At 41.6% G+C, this 23618-nt stretch overlaps 1 protein-coding gene and 1 non-coding gene across 2 annotated transcripts; one reads left to right on the plus strand and one right to left on the minus strand.

Annotated features, from left to right (window-relative positions):
* Positions 1-21096: 21096 nt before the first annotated feature.
* On the minus strand, positions 21097-21202 carry LOC145593402 (small nucleolar RNA R71). The gene has a single exon (XR_014102733.1). It is a non-coding gene; the product is annotated as a small nucleolar RNA R71 (small nucleolar RNA).
* A 1692-nt stretch (positions 21203-22894) lies between these two features.
* LOC145592107 (uncharacterized) lies at positions 22895-23227 on the plus strand. The gene has a single exon (XM_081648574.1). The coding sequence runs from the start codon at positions 22895-22897 to the stop codon at positions 23225-23227; it is 333 nt and encodes a 110-aa protein (XP_081504700.1).
* Positions 23228-23618: the final 391 nt, after the last annotated feature.

Here is a 23618-nt window from a genome sequence, read left to right on the forward strand (position 1 = left end):
AAATAATTGAGACTTAAAATAATTTCTTCCAATCATCATAAATGTATGAGAATTTGTATTTACAAAATAGAGTTGGATAAATTTTTCAAAATTTAAAATTCCCCCTAAAATTCGAAGTACAAATCCAATTCAGAGTCGAATTAACGTGCTCCAGATAACGCGTTGCAACACTATTGCGGTGCGATAGGGCTATCGCGGCACGATGGTCTTGATTTCTCCGAATTCGTGTTGAATTAGATTTTGCGTTGATGTGTCTATAAAAAGCCCCCAAATACGCTTGTTCCATCACAATTTCAAACAAATAGCAATTTAGATTTTTGAATCCCCAGTCAATTACTGATGACTAGGAATTTTTGTGAAACAACCCGTGAGTGGTATTGGTCTTTAACCGCTAAGGTGAGGAAAGAGCTTGACTTTTTTCACTTGGAAGGTTTATTTGGCATAAAAGGGGTAGATCTTGATATTGACTTTATTCATGCTGTCATTGAACATTAGGATTCCAATACCCATTCCTTTAGATTTGTCGATGATGAGATTAGCCCTTTGCCGGAGGAATTTGATGCGATTCTTGGTTTCCCTTCCTTAGATTTAGCACTAATCCCCACAACTAGTGAGTACTACTATAAAGATTTTTATCAATTTTTTAACGATAAAGGTAATGATTTGAAGTCATAGTTGATGGCACCTAGGTTGATCTTAAAAAGTTCGCATTTTTTTATTTTAGTAGACAAAAATCGGAGTCTTTTCATGTTTATAAGAGAAGAGCCTTCCTTTTTTGTATATTTAGCTAATTTTTGCTCACCAATGGTAGCATGCACATGGGTCAAGCTATTTTAGCATGTGTCATGGAACAAATAGACGCCGAGAGCAATCCCATGCCATTAATTGTTGGTGAAACAGTGCTTAGCTTGGATGAATTAAAGAAAGACCCCAAAGCTCCACTTCGAGGATCTCTAATTTTGTTACAGGTAGAAAATTAATACTTTTAATTACAGAAATTAAAAATATAATTTTGTAGCAATAATAATTTTATAGGATAGCTCTTGCTGAGCTATCACCAGGCTCCCAAACTGGCCCACGGGGTGCGCACTCACCGCTGGAAGAATAATTAGAAGGGCTCACCAACCCAATAGAGTCAGCCTCCAAGTAAGACTCTCCACAAAGGAGATCGTGCACTTATAAATAAGGGATAAAGTACAATAGAAAAGAGGCTAGACACATAAGTTATTACACTCTCTACATCTCTCTAAGTACATTTTCTCTTTCTAAACACATTCTAACTAAAGCGTCAGAGGGGGGTTCCTCGAGCCACCCCTAAGGGCAGTTTACGTGTATTACCTTGCGCAGGTCATCAACGGGACCCAGTTTGTTCCAGTAGAACCCTTGGATCTACACCTGGAATAATTAGCACTAGAAGGAGGGGTCGATCATCTAACCTGAGGTTCACCAGCTGAGCAAGGGACTAGTTGATAGACCACCATGGCCAGAGAAGAAACTATTCAAACACCAGTCTCCAAGGCTATCGAAGCCAAACAAACACCACATAAAACAGCGTTAGTAACTCTTGATCCAAAAGGATCAACTAAAAAACCCAAATCCAATATCTCTCAGAAATCTAACCCACCCGGATCAACATCTATTGTAGCCAAAGCGGCGGCGAAGCCAATAGATCTGGTAAGGTCTAGTTCCTCTTTTATGTTTAGAATGCCATTGACAGGCGCGAACAATGAACCCATCATTTCAACACTAATAACCCAGAAACCGCAGCCCGTCAATATAGCAGCCATCCTACAGAACCTCTCTAAGTGTAGTGAAGACCAGCTGGCAGCTATGATAGCAGTCCTTACCAATTTTGTTAAAGGGACTGGCTCCACACCAGCAGCCGTAGCTACGGAAACAATTGTGAAGAAGGCAACACATGTAACCCTAACCCCGGAGTAGAGAGGGCTGGTCCAGCGGAGGAAGAAGGTGCTAGAACCTGAAGCTCGGAATCTGAACCGTGAATGGAGTGTAGAAGAGGAAGCCCAAGATAGGGTTGCCTAGATACTCGAGTCGCTCACAACAGGTCACCAACCTCTAAGCGAGGACTAAGTCTGGACATGGAGAAACGAGCTCGAATCTAGGTGATTCTAGATGATTCCCCAATTTGCAGGGAGATTCTGGAAGAGCCGATGGAGAAAATAAAGATGCCCGGCTGTAAGTACAATGGTACCACAACACCTAACAACCATGTCTCAGCATTCGGGAACCACATGGTATTGTACACTATAACAGACTCAGTTTGGTGTAAGGCATTTCAATCGACCTTGGAGGGGTTGGCAGCTAAGTGGTACGGAGCCATCCCGAAAGGATCCGTTTATTCCTATAATCAGCTGAAGAAAATGTTCATTGATCACTTTGTAACCCCGGTGGATCGTACAAAAATGACCATCGAGCTGATGTCATTGGTTCAAGGAAAAGATGAGCCCCTAAGAGAGTTCATCACCAGATTCAACAAGGAGGCAACAACCATCCCAAATATGAGTTAGGAGGTGGCGCCGCTAGCAATGCAGAGCGGCCTGTTACCAGGTTCACCGTTTAGAGCGTACATGGGGCGAAAGAACCTTAAAACACTAGCTGAAGCGTTGGGAAAAGCACATAATTTCATAAAAGCATATGAAACTGACAGGGCAATGCTGAACTAAAAAACACCAAGTGACCCAGTTAAGCGAGCTGAAGCCACCTGAGAAAAAAATACAGCCAGGGTAGACCAGCCCATCAAAGATGAGTAAGGTCGCAGAGATGTAGACAGGGCAGTGGGAGTAAGAAGATCAGACCAGAAACGAGGAGGCAGGCTTGGAAGGTTTGATCAATACACTCTACTCACCCATTCGAGGTCCCATATCTTCAGCGTGAACAAAGCTGATGATGATAAATGGCAAAGACCACCCAGGATGGTGAACAGAAACCGTGATCCTAGTAAGTGGTGTGACTTCCACAAAGACCATGGATATACCACCGATGAATGTACACACTTGAAGGACAATATAGAGGACTTAGTCCGGAGAGGATACTTGAACTAGTTTAAGCAACATTCTGACTCCTCCGGGAGAGGGGAAGAGGACAGATCTGGTCATGACCACAGAGGAGGTCATAGGGGCCCAATTGAGGGCAGAGATCGGGATAGAAAGCCAAAAGGCATGGTGTACGTAATCAATGGTGGACCAGTACATGCTGGAACCGTGAATAGAGCAAGGGCTGACTTGCGAGCAATGATCCACTAGATAGGTTACAATGAAAGGCGCAGATCGCCGCCACTACCCCCCGCAGCCACGAGCTACATTCGACAAGTATGACCAGAAAGGCATAATCTATTCCCATGATGACCCTCTAGTAGTCACAGTGAGAATTGTAAACTAGGAGATGGATAGAGTACTAATTGATGGCGGCAGCTCAACCAACATCATATACATCAGCGCATTTAGAGAGCTAAAACTGGATATAAAAAAAAGACTTCAAAAGGGTGAGCAATGAAGTCACCGAGTTCAACGGGTCTGGACTAATTCTAGAGGGCATAATCGAGCTATAAGTCCGTGTCGGTGATGGGTCAAGGCGGCGTGATGTCCAGCTGAATTCTTAGTGATAGATTCTCCAGCACCCTACAATATGATCATGGGAAGACTGCTTATTCACAAAATAGGTAGGGTGGTCTCCACCTATCACCATGCCATGGCATACACAGCCAATTATGGCCGATCTACAAAGCTCAGGGGAAGTCAGAAGACAGCCCATCAATGTTATATCACAGCCTTGAAACAGCTAGCTAGGACTAGGCAACAGCCAGGCTCACAGCCAAGGTCTAATGAGCGCGCTGAAAGGAAGTTAAGAAAAAGGAAGCGAGAAGAATACCACAAGGAAAAGGATAAATAGAAGTTAGCGATGGAAAATTTTGAGCCTACAAAGGAAAAGGTAGCTAGGCTGTTGCCCAACGGGGAGCATATAACCATCGAGCTCATAGAGGGCGATAACTCAAGAACAGTAACAATTGGGGAAGATGTTGACCCTGGAGTGGGAGTGCACTTCATAGAGCTGCTAAGAGCAAATAAAGACATTTTTGCATTTTCAGCAAACGAGATGCCAGGAATTGACCCGACAGTTATGGTCCACAAGCTAAATGTGAAAGAAGACATCAGGCTAGTCAGGCAGAAGAAACAAAGTTTTTCCACAGAGAAAAATTATGCAATTCAAGATGAAGTAGAGAAGCTAATGGAAGTTGGGTTCATTGAGCCTTGTGATTACACAGAGTGGTTAGCCAACATGGTAATGGTGAAGAAAGCAAATGGCCAATAGAGGATGTGCGTTGTTTTCACGGATCTCAACTAAGCATGTCTAAAACATTGTTACTCGTTGCCACGGATCGATCAGCTGGTAGACTCAACCTGCGGTCACGCCCTGCTAAGTTTCATGGATGCCTTCTCAGGGTATCATCAGATCAACCTGCACAAGTAAGACATGCAAAAGAACGCGTTCATCACTGAAGGGGGAGTGTACAATTACATAGCTATGCCCTTCGGGTTGAAGAACGCAGGGGCTACCTTTTAGAAGACAATGGACAGAGTTTTCATGCACCAGAAGGGACGAAATGTTGAAGTACACGTTGACGACTCAATTGTTAAGCGCGTCACGGAAGTAGGGCATATCATGGACCTAGATGGGACATTTTCCACGCTAAACAAGTATAATATCAAGCTCAACCCAAAGAAATGCGTTTTTAGGGTGAGCTCTGGGAAGTTCCTAGGTTTCCTGGTCAGTGAGGGGGGAATCATGCCAACCTAGAAAAAGTATAGGAAGTTCATAATCTCTTAGGGCCCAAGTGCACTAAAGATATTATGCGGTTGACAGGGAGAATGGCAGCGCTGACCCGATTCATCAGCAAGTCAGCTGACAAAGCCTTACCATTTTATCAATTGCTGAAAGGGAACAGGAAAATTTAAGTGGGGTGAAGCAGAAAAAGAAGCTTTTGAGGGAATCAAGGAGCATTTGACCAAGCTCCCAACCATGATCAGCCCGGAGTAGAGTTAAAATCTCCAGCTGTACATCTCCGCCTCAATATAGACAATTGGGTCGGTTCTCCTAGTCGAAAGGCAGAAACAGCATAAACCAGTGTACTTTCTAAGCCATGTGCTGACAGAGGCTGAGCAGAGATACCCGCTGGTAGAAAAGCTGGCCTTCGCGGTGGTTATAATAGCAATAAAGCTGAAACCGTATTTAAATGCACACACAATTCACATCCTTACAAGTCACCCACTGGAAAAAGCCCTGTAGAAAATGGATGCTTCAAGTAGAATCTTGAAGTGGGCGATAGAGCTCTCTGAATATAAATTGGAGGTTAAGCCTTGGGCAGCCATCAAAGCTTAAGCCTTAGCAGACTTCGTAGTGGAGGCCTCCTACGAGGAGAAGGAAGATGAGGTTGGAGTTTGGAACGTGGCAGTGGATGGATCTTCAGCTCAAATGGGAAGCGAAGTGGGAATAATAATAACATCGCTAGAAGGCAAAGTATTCGAGTATGCCATTAAGTTCAAGTTCAAGGCATCGAATAATGAGGCAGATTATGAAGTAACTCTAGCGGGAGTAAGGATGAGTATTGCAGCAGGAGCCAAAAAAGTGCACTTGCAGACTGACTCTCAGCTGGTAGCCAGCCAGCTGAAAGGGGAATATGAGGCTAGAAAGCCCACAATGCTAAAATACACAATCAAAGTAAAGGAGCTAGTGGCCCAGCTAATGCATTTTCAGATAGATTTGGTCCCCAGAGCGGAAAATTCCCAAGCTGACGCATTATCAAAGTTAGCCATTTCCACTCTCCAAAGCCTCATAAGGACAGTTATGGTGGAGGTCTTGGAAGAAAGCATCATTGTGAAAGCAAGCAAATAAATTGCACTAGGCAGCAGCAAGCATGGTTCTAAGACATACTGACCTATAAGGTACACGGTTTGCTGCCTGATGACGAAGTGCAAGCCAAAAAAGTCAAGAAGGATGCCAATTGGTACGTGGTGATCAATGGGGAGCTCAACAAAAAGGGCTTCTATAAGCCACTTTTGAGGTGTATTCTAGAATGGGATCAGGAAAAAATTATGGAAAAAGCACATGCAGGAATCTACGCCAACCATATTGGCAGCAAATCCCTAGGAGTTGAAGTGCTTAGAAGAGGAGCATACTGGCCAACTCTGACACAGGATGCTTTAGCATACGTCAAAAAGTGTGAAAAGTGCCAAAAGTACGATGTAGTTATAAATCAGCCAGCAAACGTTCTGACCCCAATCCGCAGAGCAACGGCCAAGCAAAAGCAGCAAACAAGCTGATCTTAACAGCTTTACAAAGAAAGTTGGAAGAGCATAAAGGCCTTTGGGCTGACCTAATCTTAGAGGTATTATGGGCGAACAAGACAACAGAGAAGGAGTCAACCGGAAAAAGTCCATTCACCCTAGCTTATGGGGAAAATGCAGTAGTTCCAGTGGAGGTCCAAATCCCCAATCTGAGAATCTAGCACTATGAGCAGCAGGAGAATGAGAAGCGTCTGCTGGAAGAGCTGGATTTTCTCCCAGAAATGCGGCTAAAAGCAACTCTGAAGCTAGTAGCCCAAAAAAGCAGAATCTCAAACGCCTTCAATAAAAGAGTCAAGCATCGAGAAATATTACCTGGAGACTTGGTTCTCAGAAGGACTGCAGCAGTTGGAAGAGAAAATCAGCATGGAAAGCTGTCAGCCGATTGGGAAGGTCCTTTCATCATCCATGAGCAAGTAGGGCCAGGTGCTTTCCTCCTCGCAGATCAAGAAGGTCAGGTCTTAAGGAATAATTTCAACGCAGATGTGTTAAAAAAATATTTCATTTAAAAGGCATGTGGCTAAGTAGAAATTGGAAAACTTTGTTTAAACTATGCAAGAACTTTGTTTAAAATTATGCTATGTTAATTAAGGCAATTTAAGCCATTTGAATTCAATGAAGTACGAACCTCTACGTGAGGAGTATACTATGTGAGCTTGCCTAAACATGTTTATTCGTTAAGTTATGCTTTAGCATCGCACATTAACATGCAAAAAATACCATACAAACATTAAAGTTAAAGCAGAAACCGTCAAAATAAGGTGTAGCAAGACATCATTATGCAACTAAAGATCACACTTCCCTAGGTTTAACTTGCTCAAAAGTAAAACAGGGCACCACCTCGGGGACGCTTGAGGAGGAAGCCTTGCACGTTCAACTTGAGCAGGAAAAGGTGAACGAAAGGCAAAGTAGAAGGCTGAGCGGGCATCACCAAGGTTCTCTTATTCCCACCCAGCTCACCTCTTTTGTGGGGAGACAGGAGATAGATCAGTAATAAGCCCATACAAAAGATAAGTAAGGAGCATAAATAATAAGTCGCAGCCAAACAAGCTGAACAACATATGAATAAGTCGCAGCTAAACAAGCTGAACGACATATGAATAAGTCGCAGCCAAACAAGCTGAATGACATACGAATAAGTCACAGCCAAACAATCTAAATGACATACGAATAAGTCACAGCCAAACAAGCTGAATAACCTACGAATAAGTCGCAGCCAAACAAGCTGAATGACATGCAAATAAGTCTCCACAAAAACAAAGTAGATGACATAACGCACAAGCCTTCATCATAAAAAGAAGAATGAAATAAAATTTGACAAGTTCCCACCAAGCGCAATAAAGGGTAAAGAGATAATGAAGCCCTATACAGCCAGGTAAGGGAGCAAAGTTAGAGAGCAGCAAAAACAAGCGCAACAGGAAAGCCCAACTGAAGAAGCTTCACCCAACATAGCAAAGGGGTTGCTAAGTTAAGGTTTAGATACCACTATACCATGAATCAGCAGCAAGCTTAAGCAAGTGTACTAACAGCAAGATAAGAAATAAACGAAATAACAAAGGAGTTATCAAAACGCATATACTAACAAGCTGAACCTTTGCCCACAATGACAGAGTAAATATTCAGCAGAAAGTTACAACATTCACAAAGATGAACCCCCATCCACCAAGATGAGGAAACATTCAGCAAAATAGTTAGAAGAACACAGAATTCAAGTTGAGTTGGCTAAACCCAGCAGACGGAAAATAAAGTGTTATGAGAAAGCACACAGAGAATACAATCTTTGGCAGCTATACACCCCAAAGACAATAACAAAAGCTACCTAGAAACTATAGACCTAGGTGAGGGAAACTCCGATGAACTGCTGGAGGAGGGGGGGAGACAACCGCAAAAACCTTTATTGCTCGTTGGCCAGAGTCTCCACTCTAATGGCAGCAACAGTATCAGATCATAAAGGTACCTCCAAATTCAACACAACATGGTTGGGGACTTTGCAATTAGTAAAACGAGGATGGTCAGCAGGCATATCGTAAAAGCTAGCTTCCCAAACAGCTTCAACCTTAGCCCAAAAGGCGTTGAAACGAGCCTGCTGCTCCTCACTCCTACCATAAAGGGCACTCACATAGTGAACTGCGGCCTCCCAGCCTCAATCGTGGCGATCAACCAGCAATTTGGCAAAAGCTGGAGAAAGCACAGAAGATCTGAGTGCCTCTTTCTTAGCAGCTTCAAGCTCATTCTCCCTTTTAGCTCGCAAATCAGCCATCTCTGCTTCCAATGCTTGCACCCTGGCTTGAGAAGTTCCCAATTGTCCCTCACAGTCTGCCAGTTTGGTCTTAATGAGCTGAAATTCTCTTAGCTGAAGTTGCAAGGCATCCGCTCTCTCTCTCAAGGGAACCACCTCACCAGCCATCGCATCCCTCTCAAAACGAGCCTGTTGAACTTCCTTATCCTTCTAAGCAAGGGCTGAGTTCTGACTTTGATACTCCTTCTTCACTGTAAGCAACGCATTAGCCAAGTCGCCAACAGACTTGGTAAGATGCAAATAAACAAAAGGACAAAAATAAGCTAAGGCAAAAGCAAAGCAAGCAAGTTGAGATAAATAAGCAAAGCAATAAAAGCATGTTAAGGCAAAAGTAGGAAAATAAACAGAAGGAGGAAGCTAGAGCAAGAAGGGAAAGCTAGAAATATAAAAGCTAACCTTCTGCAAATCATGACACGCAGTGGCAGCAAGGAGACTGACTGAGCTGCTAGTAGAGTCAGCAGGAAATCGGATGCCCTGAGTAAGGAGATAACCTAGGGTTCCACCATTCTGCGGGTTATCCAAAAACAAGGACTCGTCAGCCCTAAGATTCATTAGTGGGCGGAATGGAGCGTTCTCAGCCTCAGCAAGGCATAGCAAAGGGCGAAGAGAAACGTCAATGGGTACTTCCCCAAACTCTATAGGTCCAGTAGGACGGAAAGTGCCACCAGCAGAAATTAAGGTAATAGAAAAAGCATTCTAAAACGCATCACCCAAGAACTGGTGAACACAGTGATTAAGCTCACTAGAGTTTTGAGTGCCAGTCTCCTTAGCAGCATTCTCACTAAGAAGCCCAGTATTGGCAGAGTGAGAAGCAAAAGGTCAAGAGTAGAAAAAGTTCAGGCCTTTTTAGCAGCGGGCTGATCAGCGTCATCTGATAGAGAGACCACGTGATCATCCTCCATGTTAATAACTGGATGGTCCTGTTTGTGCGAACCTCCAGGATGAGAGTGCCCTCCCCCGCTAGCACTTCGCAGACGGCCTCGCAGCCCATAGGGGCGAGGTGGAATTTCGGGAAGCTCCATAACAGCCTCATCAGGTAATTGGAAGGCAACAGCCTTAGTAGAAGGACTAGTAGTGTCCTTAGCAAGAACGGTAGTACCAATGTTGGGAGAATAGAGTAGAACATGCTCAGCAGAAATTATGGGTTTTTCACCCACCGCAGCGTCAAACTCAGCCTCCTTAGGGGGAAACTCAAAAACACTGTTAGCAAAGTTATCAACGTTATCATTCTTAGAATCATCAAAAGCTTGATTCAATGGTTCATTCTCCACATTGGTCTGAGGTGCCACCTGGCCGAAAGCCGCAGTAGGACGCTTCTCAAGAGAAGCACCCAGCACCACTAACGCCTCAGACCCTGAGGTAACTTCCTTAGACGAAGGGCGAGTTTCTCGTCGACCCCCAATAGTAGAAGATGAAGGCTCAGCTTCAGCACGACTAGACCCTGCACGATCAGCAACGGTCACAGTGCCAAAAACAGCTCTCAGCTCAGTTGGAGCCAAGCGAACCTCACCCTTCAAAGAGCTAGCGTAGACCTCCAAAGTCTCAAAAAGTTTGGAGGATTATCAGGAGTGGCAGTGAGAGGATCCTTCTAGTTGTCTTTCAGCCAAGAATGCGCCTATCCGGCTTGACATAACCTGATAATCAGGCAGCAAAGGAGAAAAATCAAACGGCATAAGAGTGTAGCATTGGCAAAAGCAAAGGAAGAAAAACTCTTAAAAAATACAAAATAAAAAGAAGAATAGGCTTACCAAGCTCATAGGTAGAACATAAGCGCATACCAGAAAGCTGCGCATTGCCCACAATGTACAAGGAGTTGGGAAGCCAGAACTTAGGAAACTTTACATCACCTAGGCCTGCTCCCTACAGCATGTCAAAAGCATCTGTTTCGCGAGTATATTCAGTGAGAAAAACAGTAACCCCAGCCATATTAGTACGAATCTCCCGAAAATTGCGTGGCACAGCAAAAGAGGAAGGCACTGCAACCGAGAAGAACTTGCCAGTCCAGTCCCTAAAGCGACCAAGCTTAGGGTAAGGCAGGACTCTACCCTCTTTGGGAGCCACGTAATACCACCCAGACTCAGAACTAGAAGATGACCTTTTTAGGCTCATCAGAGACTTGAATAAATGCAGCAATTCTAGATACCTCCGAAATCGCAGAAACCATAGTAAACATATCAAAGTATGCAGAGAAGAAGGGTGTAGCAAAGCAATACAAAGATTAAAGGCGCGAAAGACCTTGTCCAAAGTAGGGTCAAGGGGGAATCTCAAGCCAAGTCTAGCTGAGAAGCAAAGACAACAATATGACCAGCAGGAGGAGCAGATAGCTTGGAGCCCTTAGCTGGCAAAACTAGCTTGTAGCCCTGACCAAACCCATAAAACTTCTGCCCCACAGCAGCAAAATCCAATTTCCTTGTGTCCTTACGCCAGTTGGAATCCAACACGCAATTTTTCGGGCCGTGACACTTTTCACCAAGAATGAAGTCGGATTTACCCTCTTTAACAAGCTCCTCCAAGTAAATTGGCTGACAGTCGTAAAAAGTACGCTCACCGAGAGATTCAGCCACCCCACTCATATTCGCAGCAGCAGGAGAAGGAGAAGGCGAAGAAGTTGCAGCGTTGCCACCCTACACTACATAATGGTCAAACCGATTCACATCAAGCCAAGCAAAACTGTTTAAAGGCTGAACATGGGGAATGGGGCTAACACGAGAAACATTAGGAGGATTAGCCTTGACTTGGTAAGCTAATAGCTTTGGCGCATCGCGCGCATCCTTAAACGGGTAAGATGGGATAAAGAGATCCCATCCTGAATAAGCACCGCTCGCAATAAGGGTCAAAGAAATCAGGACGAGGCCTAGACCGAAAAGGAAGAAAAGCGCTACCCTCAGCAGGACGACTACTACCCGATCCAGGTGCAACAGGAGGAGTCACAGCAGTACTCGCCCTGCTCCCAGCAGGAGCGCGACCGAAAGGAATAACCATTTGCAAAGGAAGGGGGGAGAAGCAGGAGAAGTAAAGGAAGTGCGTGCAGAGCGTTCACCTGAGTGAGATGACTCAGAAGGAGAGCTTGACTCAGTGGCCACATAAGACTCACTCATATTTTGACTATCAGTAGCGCCGGACATTTTAAAATCTACAAAGACGAAAAAGCCCCCCAAAGAAGACGAAGAAGATGGGGTGCCAAAAAATCAAGGATCAGTCAAATCCTAAAAGAACAAGCGCAGAGAAGGCAACGCAAGAATTGGGAGAAAGGAATTGCGAGTACAAGTACAACAACAGAAAGGGAAGAATTGGACAAAGATAATCAAAATTGATCAGAAAGACGCAATCTTGCGAAGAAAAAACGCAAAAAGAAATGAAATTAGGTACATACATACAAGAAAAGGAACAGAGAAAGTACCTTTACGATAAAAAGTTGCAGAAGCAACGAAGCACAACAGTAATGGCAAAACCAAGAAGCCAAGCGAAGAACAAGGTTTCAAACTACAATAAAAAAAAAAGCAAGGAACCTCAGTAAAAATGAAGAGTAAGAGAAAATAAACAAACAAAACAAAAAAGTGGAACAGAAACAAAGACGAGAGAAAATGAGAAAGACGAGAACTTACAACAACAATGGAGGAACAACGCGCGTCTGTGAAGAAGATGAAAGGCGAAAATTTTGTAAAAGGAAAGAGGAAGATGAAAAAATGAAGAAGGTAAAAAGAAAAAAGAGGGGCAGTGAATTAAATGGGGAAATAAATGGGCGGTTGAGTAAGCAATAAAGCCAAACCGTCATGTCACTTCAGTAAGAATAACCTGACCCTCAGATGACTGAAACGTGTCCCACTCATGCAAAACACTGTTCTCGCCCAAAAAAATAAAAACAGAAAAAACAATATATATATGTATATATATATATATATGTATATATATATATATGTATATATATATAATAAAAATATAAACTTCATCGGGAGTAATCGAAATTCCTCCCTACGAGCTCGTCATTTCTCAGACTTCAGTGGATAATTGAAATTCCTTCTTGCGAGCTCGTCATTTGTCAAACTTCAATGGGAGTAATCGAAATTCCTCCCTACAAGCTCGTTATTTCTCATACTTCAGCGGGAGTAATCGAAATTCCTCCTCGCAGGCTCGTCATGTCTCAAATCCCAGACGAAACAATTAATGTCCCTTTCAAAAGATCAATTATTCCTCTAGCATGAGTAGGAACAAATTAAATGTTCTTTGATGCACAAAAGGCCTGCACGTCGCAGACAGAAGAAAGCCACTATTAACAAGCAATAGCACAACGCGCTTCCACCAACTTACAGCATGACCTCTCAAGTCTCAGAATCGCGTAGTCAATCTAGAGACTTGAGAGGCTAGAGGTGCACGAGGTAATTTAGCCAGACGACTCGTTGAGCAACCGCCAAAAAGGCTATAGGCTCAGAATAGTTGGCATGAGTGACATCATACCACCTCTTGAGGGGCTGGTTGTAGGGGATATCTCCTGCTAAGCTATTTCTTCCAGCTGAAATCATTAAGAAAGGCTACACCGCGCAAACAAGAGCAGGCATGAGTGACCTCATTCCACCTCTTGAAGGGCTAGTTGTATAGGATAGCTCCTGCTGAGCTATCACCAGGCTCCCTGACTGGCCCACGGGGTGTGCACTTACCGCTGGAAGAATAATCAGAAGGGCTCACCAACCCGACAGAGTCAGCCCGCAGGCTGACCAAGTAAGACTCTCTACAAAGGAGATCGTGCACCTATACATAAGGGATAAAGTACAACGAAAAAGAGGTTAGACACATAAGTTATTACACTCTCTACATCTCTCTAAGTACACTTTCTCTCTCTAAACACATTCTAACTTAAATATCAAAGGGAGGTTCCTCGAGCCACCCCCAATGGCAATTCACGTGTGTTACCTTGCACAGGTCATCAACCGGATCCAGTTCGTGCCAGCAGAACCCTTGGATCCACACCTGCAACAATAATAAGACCTCCTGACAACATTGACAAATACACTCTTAATTACCTCGTAAGAAGAAAGAAGCACTTTTCTTTAAATATAGGTCGTCGAGAGTGGAGTAAGATCTTTGAAACTCGCAACTTTTCTATCAAGTGGGTCATCCCTTGGTGGAAAATTGAGAAGATGGTTAGGACCAATACTCAACCTGCCTGCCGTATCCCAAGCTTGTCAAAGATGACATTTTATTTTCCCTGAAGGGTAAAAAGACAATATGGTCTTACACAAACTATCCCTTCTAGGAACCTTCGTAGACCCTATAAGCATCCTGTGTTGCATGACATTGAGCGCTTTGATGATTATTGGTATGCTCGTCCCTTATGGGAAGTTGTCTCCAATCGAGTGATTCCTCCTTTGTCTAGAGAGGTGAAACAATGGTTGCTTAACAGATGTTAGAAGGATAAAGGTAAAGCTCAAGGTGTAAGTGTAGAGAAGACACATATTAAAGATCGTCTAGGTGACAAGATAATTCTTGCTAAAGACCGTCTGGGTTCAAAAGTTGAATTCAAGACTCTTGTTATGCCTATGAAAAAGAGTGTTACTAAGGGCAAGGAGAAAAGAAAGACTGACTTGAAAAACAAAAAAGTGTGGGTTGAAAAGAAGGTTGGGGTGTTAGCTAAGGAAGAAACTATCTCTACTAAGGTTGTTTGTAGATCATTTAAGGGAACCTTATTGGTGAAAGAGATGGATAATGAGGAAGAAGAAAAGAAGAATTGGAAAAGGGCTAGAAAGGAGAAGGCAAGGTAGAGCATTGCATTACTTTAAACTTATTAGACAATTTTAATTTTCTAGACAGTTTTATATTTAAGCTTTATTTAATTTCGTCAATAATGTAATTTTTTATTTATTAATGCAATTTTAAGCTTTTTAATTAAATCAACTTTATTTTAAATTTTTTGTTTTATTAAAGCAATGAAAACAACTTGAACAATTTCAAAAAGACGATTCGAGTACGGAAGGCTAAACATCCCGAAATTGACCGAAATTTGCATAGATTGACAGCAGTAATTCGTCGCTGAAAATTCGAATCTAACGCGGCGCGTTGATCATGTCGCGGCGTGATAGGACTTTTGAGGCACATTGGTCTCGTTTTTTATGCGATGTTGGCGCTGACTCAGCGTGTTTATGCGGGAGACAATATTTATAAAATTTAAAGTGGTCGCGCCCTGTAAAGTGTTGCCTGCGTATCCTTGTTAGTGAATCAGGCCGAACGTAGCTCTTTTGAGAATATAACTCAAGTAATTATGGATAGAATTTCTTAATTTGGTCAAGATTTGTCATATTTGAGAATTCATTGCCATCCATATCAGTTAGTTTTGCAGCACCTCCTAATACGATAGTTTTGACAATGTGTGGTCCGGACCAATTAGGTCTAAATTTGCCTCCTGGGTCTAGAACATTTTTCCTTAAAGCTTTTAACACCAAATCTCCTATTTGCATGTTTCTTGTCTTGACCTTCTCATTAAAGTGTCTAGCCATGTGGGTTTGATTGCATTGAGTATGATGTAGAGCTTCTAGTCGTTTTTCATCGAGTAGAATTAGCTCTTCATACCTTGCCCTTGTCCGTTCAACTTCATCAAGTTTACTTTCCAACGCGATGCGTAAGGAAGGTATTTCCAATTCTGCAGGTTGTACGACATCCATTCCATAAACCAAGGAAAACGACGTGTTTCTTGTGGATGTTCGGATTGATGTGCGACAACCCCAAAGAGAAAAGTGGAGTTTGTCAGGCCAATCCTTGAAGTTTTTAGTCATTTTTTCGATGATAACTTTTAAGTTTTTATTGGCTGCTTCTATTGCACCATTTGTTTGAGGTGTATATGGGGAAGAATGATGGTGTTGAATGCCATAGTTTTAAAGCAATTCCTCGCATTCTGCTTGAAAGTGAGTTCCATTGTCACTTATCATTTCATGTAGGACTCCATATCCTTATCATCTCATGTGGGACTCCATATCAACATATGATGTTTCTTACGATAAAGAGTGTTACATGTTTTTCAGTGAGTTTTGCATACGAGGCTGCTTCGACCCATTTTGTCAAGTAGTCTATCGCAACGAGGATGTACTCATGGCATCCTGTCCCAGGAGGGGTTATTTTTCTAATGATATCTATTCCCCATGTTGAGAATGGCCATGGAGATGTGTAGGTGTAAAGGAGGGATGGTGGAACATGTTGTAGGTTAGCTTATATTTGGCATTTGGGACACCTTTTCACATATTGATGACAGTCCCTATTTTTGGTAATCCAATAATATCCTTATCGCATTATCTTTTAGACTAGCATTTTTCCATTCATATGGGTTCCACATGCTCGTTTGTGGATTATCCTCGTTGCCCGTAGGGCTTCTTTCTTGCCTACACATAGGAGAACTAGCTCTACCTTTAGGCACCCATTTGTGTAACTCATCATTTATGAGCACAAATTGGGAAGCCAAAAGTCTTAGGGCGCGTTTAGCTCTTTTGTCGGCATGAGGTGGGTATTCCCCTTTTGTGACATAGTTGAGAATATCGATATACCACAATTCTTCCTCTTTCTCTTCTTGGACTACTTCCTCATCTTCGATAGCTTGAATATAAGCTGGTTTATGCCTTTTTTCTATTGTCAAAGGTATTTGTTCAATTTCCTTAGGAATTCTAACCATTGAAGCTAGTCTTGCCAAGGCATCAGCGAACTGATTCTCTTCTCTTGGTAAGTAGGTGTACTCTACTTTCTCGAGTTGGTCAGTAAGCATTCCTAGATATGTTTGGTAAGGAGTCAAACTTTCACTTCTTACATTCCTTCTTTTGGAGATTTGGTTAATAATGAGGGGAGGATCTTCAAATATTCGATGTTTTTTCACTCCCAATGCCAAAGCAGTTTCGAGGCCTACCACACATGCTTCATATTCTACAGCATTTTTGGTAACGTCGAAATCTAACTTGATTGAGATTGGGACATGCTCTTCTTTAGGTGATACCTATAAGACTTCTACACCACATCCCTACTGGTTTGATGCTCCATCAAAGTATAATGTCCAAGTATCATCTTCTGTGAGCATTAAGTCTTCATCCGGAAAGTCATTTTCATGTATTAGCGTTGAGTCTTCGATCGAGAAGTTTGCTAAGAAATCTGAAACCACTGATCCTTTATTAACTTTTTGAGGTGATGAGTGTCATTTATGGCATTCATTTGATCCCTTTTAGAGTGATTTTCATTCTCTTTTGTAGCCCTTTTTATTCCCTTTTCCTTAATTTTGCTCTTTATTTCTTTAGTTTGCATTTTCTTTAGTAGATTTTCCATTTTCATGCATTTCTTGGTTTATTTCGCCTTTTTCCCCTTTATTTGTTTGTTTTCTTTTATTTTCAGGAGAAGTTCGTTCCCGAGGTCTCTTCTCGAGTTTTGCATTGATTGGGATGCTTAGTGTCTTCCACTTGAAGCCCAAGATTGGAGATGTGCAACTTACATGCTTCTTTAGGCCGTGCATTCAAGCCGTGGGGGCACCAATTCTGGTGTTGAACCCACCATCATGGTGTTTTAGGATCTGCCATGCTCCGTGTTCATCAAGCACACCAAGTGGAGCGCACGAGGAGCATCAAGATGAAGGGGAAGAGAGTTGTCCTACTCCCAGGTGCGGGCGCACGCGACCATGGTGCGGCTTAGTGGCGCGAGAGCGCGGTACCCAGGCGCGGGTGCGCCTACTGCTTCCCCTGTTCCGTACCCTTTTTCTCGTGGCCGCGCATCTTTAAAGTAAAGGTCACGCCTTTACGGGTTCTTTTAGGACAACTAACTACTTTCTCCTTTGTTAGTTTTACAAATATATAATTTTCTATTCATTTTTAGAAGGGGGAAGGAGAGAGAAAGCTGAGAAGAAGAATTAGGTTTTGAATTTTCTTAGAGAGAAAAACTCTAGATTTTAGATTTTGTAGAGAGAGAAACTTGAAGATTGATGGTTGATGATTGATGATAGTTGCAATTGGTTTGATTTCAAGTACATTTCCATTTATTTGATCAAGTTTGTAAGAATATTCTTTACTTTAATTCACTCTTTAGCTTTTGATTTCAATTGTTTTGTTGATTGTTCAAGTTTATTGATTTTTTGATTGAATTGATTTGATTGGAATATGTTGATGAATTTGATGAATTGTATAGCTTTGTTCTTGATTTCTTTAATGGATTGTGAGTAGTTTTCTTGCTAGGGATGTGGTGAAGCATGTAATTCAAACACATCACCTTCGACATTATGCAACATCTCATCCACATCCTCATCCTCGACCTCATCTACTGGATCATCCTCAGCTCCATCCTCACCATCCTCAAAAACATATTCATCATTCTCACATTCTAACCCCACATGAATCTCATTATTGCTTCTATCATGCACATCATTCCCATCAAGATCCCCACTATACTCTCCACTTTCACCATGCCAAATCCACACATCGTATTTAAGTCTAAACCCACGACAAAGTACATGATCTCTAATGATCTCTACACTATTGACCACCTTCACATTTTTACAATCAACACAAGGACAGTATAGGTATTCCGCACCCATTTTGCGCTGATAAGATAAAGCCGTCCTGCAAAACTCTTGAACCCCATTCCAAAATTCCAATGTATCACGTCTACCATACATCCAACCACGAGCCTTCTCCATTTAGTAAAGTGTCTCTAAACATATATAGCAACATATTATGAATAATGTACAATTGCTACATATTTTACGTAAATCAACTTCAAGTACACACCGTGAATAAACCATTCATATAGTGAAAAAATGCATGTTTCCAAAGTGTCCTTATCACACCAACCTAACCCATCCTTGAATGTCTACTCTCACTAGTGAATGTATGTCAACTTTCCAATTTTAAGGAAAATCCGGCAGCACTTCCCCCCAGTTCTCCAAGTACACGATGTAGATAATTACTTACCCACATATGTACCAAGAGAACATGGTGAAGAAATGAAAAGCCAAGATGTTCCTTAAAATCGAAAAAAAAACATACATTCACCACCTAAGTGAGAGTAAACATTCAAGAACAGTCCCAACCGGGGACTATTCAAGACTTTCTCCTAATGAGAAAGCCTTGAACGGGTATCTAGGCATATGATGATGCAAACATTCAACATATTATGGCAATTATTTATAATTAAAATAGACACAATTTGTAATATCATGAACAAACTTTTATCAAATGGATAAATAAATAGAAAGAAATATAGCTTCATAAAGTTTCTAGTTCATACCAATATAGCAATTATAATGGATGTAATGTCTCGAACTTCCCACTTTAATAGCTAACAAACTTGTGCTTCTCTACATATCCATCTACATAAAGAAAAAATAAAACAACAACATAAAAGTTAGTGATTATTTAATAACTACAACCATTGCTAAAGTATATTGTAATAACTAAAATTCGAGTCACTAGGTTTTTAATCTCTAATTCATTCCTACGTACATTGCTCAAGTAACTAGCAAACTAATTCAACCACAATATATTAAAATTTTCCCATTAAAATCACCTAAAATTCACTAAAACAAACATATACAAAAACAAACATATAAAATACACAATATAACTACCAATAATCAAAATTGGGGTTAAATTATATTCAAACCCTAGCTAATTTTAGTTTACTCAATATGCCCAATAATTATTCAAATTGCAAATTGAAAGATAGGTATAACTTCAAATTAATGTTCAAAATGACTAAAAAATTAGACACTAACCCTAAGTAAAAGTGGAAAGGGGTAGAGCAATGGGCGGCTGCACAGGTGGCGCAGAGGAGGACGCGGCTGTGCCTGGTGGTGGAGGCGGCTATACTCGCGCGTAGTGGTGGAGGTGGAGGAGGCCGCTTGCTTGCTGCTTGTGCTAGAGGAGGAGGCCGACAATGAAGGGCAAAGGAGGCCGAGTTTAGAGGTGGAGGCCAGGGGTGCGCGGCGGTGGTGGAGGGTGGTGCGGTGGCGTCAGTAGTGGCGTGAGTGGTGGTAGGTTTTCGTGACTTGAGGGCTGAGTGAATTGAGAGTGAATTGAGAGTGAATTGCGTTTTCGTGAATGAAACAGGAAAAAGAAAGAGGAAAGAGAAGAACGAAGAAGAAACAGTGAGGGAGGCGCGTTTTTTTTTTTTTAAATGAAATTTGAAATTGCCACCGGTTCAAAACCGGTGGCCTTTATATTTTTGCCACGGGTTTGCTATGAACTGGTGGCCATTCCGGTTTACCTCATCAACCCCATTAATATTGCCACGGGTTTGGGTTGAACCGGTGGCCAATTAGGGGTGCCTTTTTCAATTTTTCTACTAGTGAGTGATGGATCATTAGGTAATTGGGGGGTTTTTGATTGATTTAGCATTGTGATTAAATTGGTTGATTGATTTTGTGCATGTGTATGGATTGGAAGGAGTGATCAACCTTGTTCTTCATGCTAGATTGCATTGTGTGACTACAATGATACGGACCATTGATTTGTAGCTCACATTTATCGATTGAGCTTGGTTTGTAACGTTCCTAGTTAGAGTATTTCGTAGTTGGCGCTAGTTAGACCTCTAAAAGATAGCTTGTCGAGCTCTTTTGATTGCATTATCTATCTTCCCTCGCAATACTCGAATTAATCAATCTCCAACCCGATTAGTGTGTGTTCATTGCAAGTGCATGTGGATCCTAAATCCCTAATGTTTGATATATTGATTTACTTTGTGTTTGTTTTGTTTTTTTAGTTGAACTTAGATAACCTACATTCCCTTTAACGCTTCGAAATAGCTTAACTTTTGCAATAGCTAACTTCCCCCCATTCCTAGTGGTTCGATCCGAACTTGCCCTATTACTAGGTGTAGGTTTGGTTACAAATTTAGTTTGATTGGAGGAATTTTAGTTTCAAAGACCTAGAATCCACCTCTCGTCAAAAATGGCACCGTTACCGGGGACTGGCGTAGTTGTTTGCTATTATTGTTGAGTCTATTTCATTTTATTTAAAAAAAAATACAAAAAGATTTTTTCTGTTTAGGCTACATTTGTAGCCGTGCTACTAATATTTGCCTTTGAGATTGTGTATGCAAGAGAACATGGGAGAAGTCCCAAGGATGACATTGAAGAAGTTGGGAACTCCGGGTGTATATAAGTATGAGAGCGGGATTGCTCCATCTTCAATTCCGGAAAGTGACTTTGAAATCAAGCCGGAAATGATAACTTTGATTGAAAGGCGACAATATAGTGGTGGAACGAATGAAAGTCCCCTCAATCATCTTAAGAGTTTGAGAAATATTGCAACACGATTAAGGTGAGCGGGGTCACACAAGAATTCATAAGGCTCAATCTATTTCCTTTCTCCCTAATTGGAAGAGCTCAAGAGTGGCTAGACAAGGAAGTAAAGCCTAATTCCTTGAGAACTTGGGATGAAGTCACTAAAGAATTTTTTTCTCGTTTCTTCCCTCAAAAGAAAACGACGGAGGCTAGAGCTTTGATTCAAGGTTTCAAGCAAAGGACTAGTGAAAGCCTCTATGAAGCATGGAAGAGGTATAAGGAATATCAAAGAGAGTGTCCTCACCATGGAATCCCCACTTACCAAATCATTCAAATCTTTTATGGTGGTTTGAGTCCTTAAGGGAGGTCAAGTCTTGATGCCAGAGCCGGAGGCCCAATAATGAATAAGACCGAGGAAGAAGTTGTTGATATTATTAAGGATGTATTGAGACACTACATGAATTTCCAAGAGGGTGAGAAAAAGCCACAAATAAGAGTAGCACTACGGGATGCTCGATCGATCAACTCAATGCTATCAACAATTTGTCCACGCAAATTTTGGATTTAGGGAAAGAGGTGGTATCTATCAAGGTTAAGCTCGAGAGTGCAACTTCACAAGCACCGATTCTTCCCTCCCAAATTAAAGGGAGAGGTACACCTCCTTACCCTAACACTTTTCCCTCTTCTTGTTATATGATTAGTGAATGTTGGTTTTGTGATTTATGTGGAATGAATGATCATGATGCTTCTTTTTGCCCTAATGTTTCTTGTGACAGAAATGATGAATATGATGGGAATGGGAGTGAGCATGTGAATTATGTTGCTAATAATGATTTTGGACCTAGATTTGATGTTCAAATGAATGTTGGGAATAGGAATTATCACAACCAAGGGAACTATGATAATTATAACCAAAATAGTGGTTATGGGAACCAAAGAACCCAAGGGTTTCGTGGTAACTATAACAACCATGGTTATAATGGTCAAAGTCATGGACAAAGATATGGAGAACATAACCAAGGTTATGGTAACCATAATCAAAATCATGGCCAAAATCAAGGTAGGGGTAATTGGGGTAATCAAAGTAGGGGGAATTTTCAAAACAATATACAAAGAGGTGCCCCATTCGGATTTACTCCAAAGACACAAGGTCAAAGTGATAGTTTCTATGATCGATCATCTTCATCTAGGAGTTGGTTAGAGGATGTCATTGAGAACCAAACCAAGGTGTTGAATACTCATATAACCCTTATTAATGAGAAGATTAATGACATGATGACTTATAGTAAGGGGTTAGAGAACCAAATTTCTCAATTGGCCAGTATGTTGAAAGATTTTGCAAATCTTTCTTCTTCAATTTCACAAGGTTTAGATCCTAAGAATTCTATTAATGCAATTGTAACTAGGAGTGGTAGGATTCTTGAGAGTGGAGTTTCTAAGAAGAGTGATGCTAAGGAGAGTCCTAACAAGGATCCAATTGAGAATGAGGGAGATTAGAGTCCTTTAGTTGAGAAAGTTGATGAGGAACAAGTTGAAAAAGTGAAAGTGAAAGTGAGAAAAGTTATAAAACCTAAGCTCCCATACTCCTAGAAGTTTAATAGGCACAAATTAGATGAACAATTTGGCAAATTCATAGAGATGCTTAGGTAAATTCATCTTACCCTCCCATTCACCGATGTCATTGACTAAATGCCGAATTATGCGAAATTCCTTAAGGAAATCTTGAGTGGGAGGAGAACTTGTGATATGGCAGAAATGGTAAGTTTGACCGAAAATTATAGTGCCATCATAATGAACAAGATGCCACCTAAGTTGAAGGATCCCGGAAATTTTTCTATCCCTTGTGCTATTAACAAGACTCAAATTGATAATGCCTTGTCTGACCTAGGAGCTAGTGTTAGCCTTATGCCATACTCGGTCTATCAAAAACTTGAGCTAGGAGAACTTTCACCTACCAACATTACCTTATAATTAGCTGATAGGTCCATTAAAATCCCAAAAGGTATGGTAGAGGATGTTCCCTTAAGGGTAGGGAAGTTCGTGATCCCAGTAGATTTTGTTGTGCTTGATATGGATGAAGATTCCAATATCCCCATCATTCTTGGTAGACCCTTCCTTGCAACATCGGGAGCTATGATTGATGTCAAGAGTGCTAAAATCTCTCTCAAGGTGGGGGAAGAAGAGATTGAGTTTGATTTGAATGAGAGTATGCAATACCCTTCTTCTTCACTAGAGAATTGTATGAGAATTGAAATTTTAGATGACATTATGAATTCTATGCATGAGCGCTTGCTCGCCTCTAATGATCCTCTTGAGTGTGTTTTGTTGAACAAATAAAAGGTAGGTGAGCATGGCAAGGAAATGGCCTTCATTGAGAGAGTCATTGATGAAAGCTTGGAAGGAAGTGATGATCAAATGTGCATAAAGATATCAAGCCAAGAACCTTTACAAACGGCCTCAACCAAAGAAGGTAAGGGTATTCCCACGGTAGAGCTGAAACCTCTACCATCACACCTTAGGTATGAGTTCTTAGGCCCAAATTCTACTTATCCCGTGAATGTTAGTGCATCTTTGAGCAAGAGCCAAGCTCAAGAGTTATGTGATGTTTTGAGAAGGCACCAAGGTGCTTTGGGATGTACCATTGATGACCTCAAGGGTATAAGCCCCGCTTTATTTACACACCACATAACCCTTGAGGAAGGCGCTCTTCCTTCTATTGAGCGATAAC

Source organism: Chenopodium album, chromosome 18 (assembly GCF_948465745.1).
Source record: "Chenopodium album chromosome 18, dcCheAlbu1.1, whole genome shotgun sequence".
NCBI classification, from domain to species: Eukaryota; Viridiplantae; Streptophyta; class Magnoliopsida; order Caryophyllales; family Amaranthaceae; genus Chenopodium; species Chenopodium album.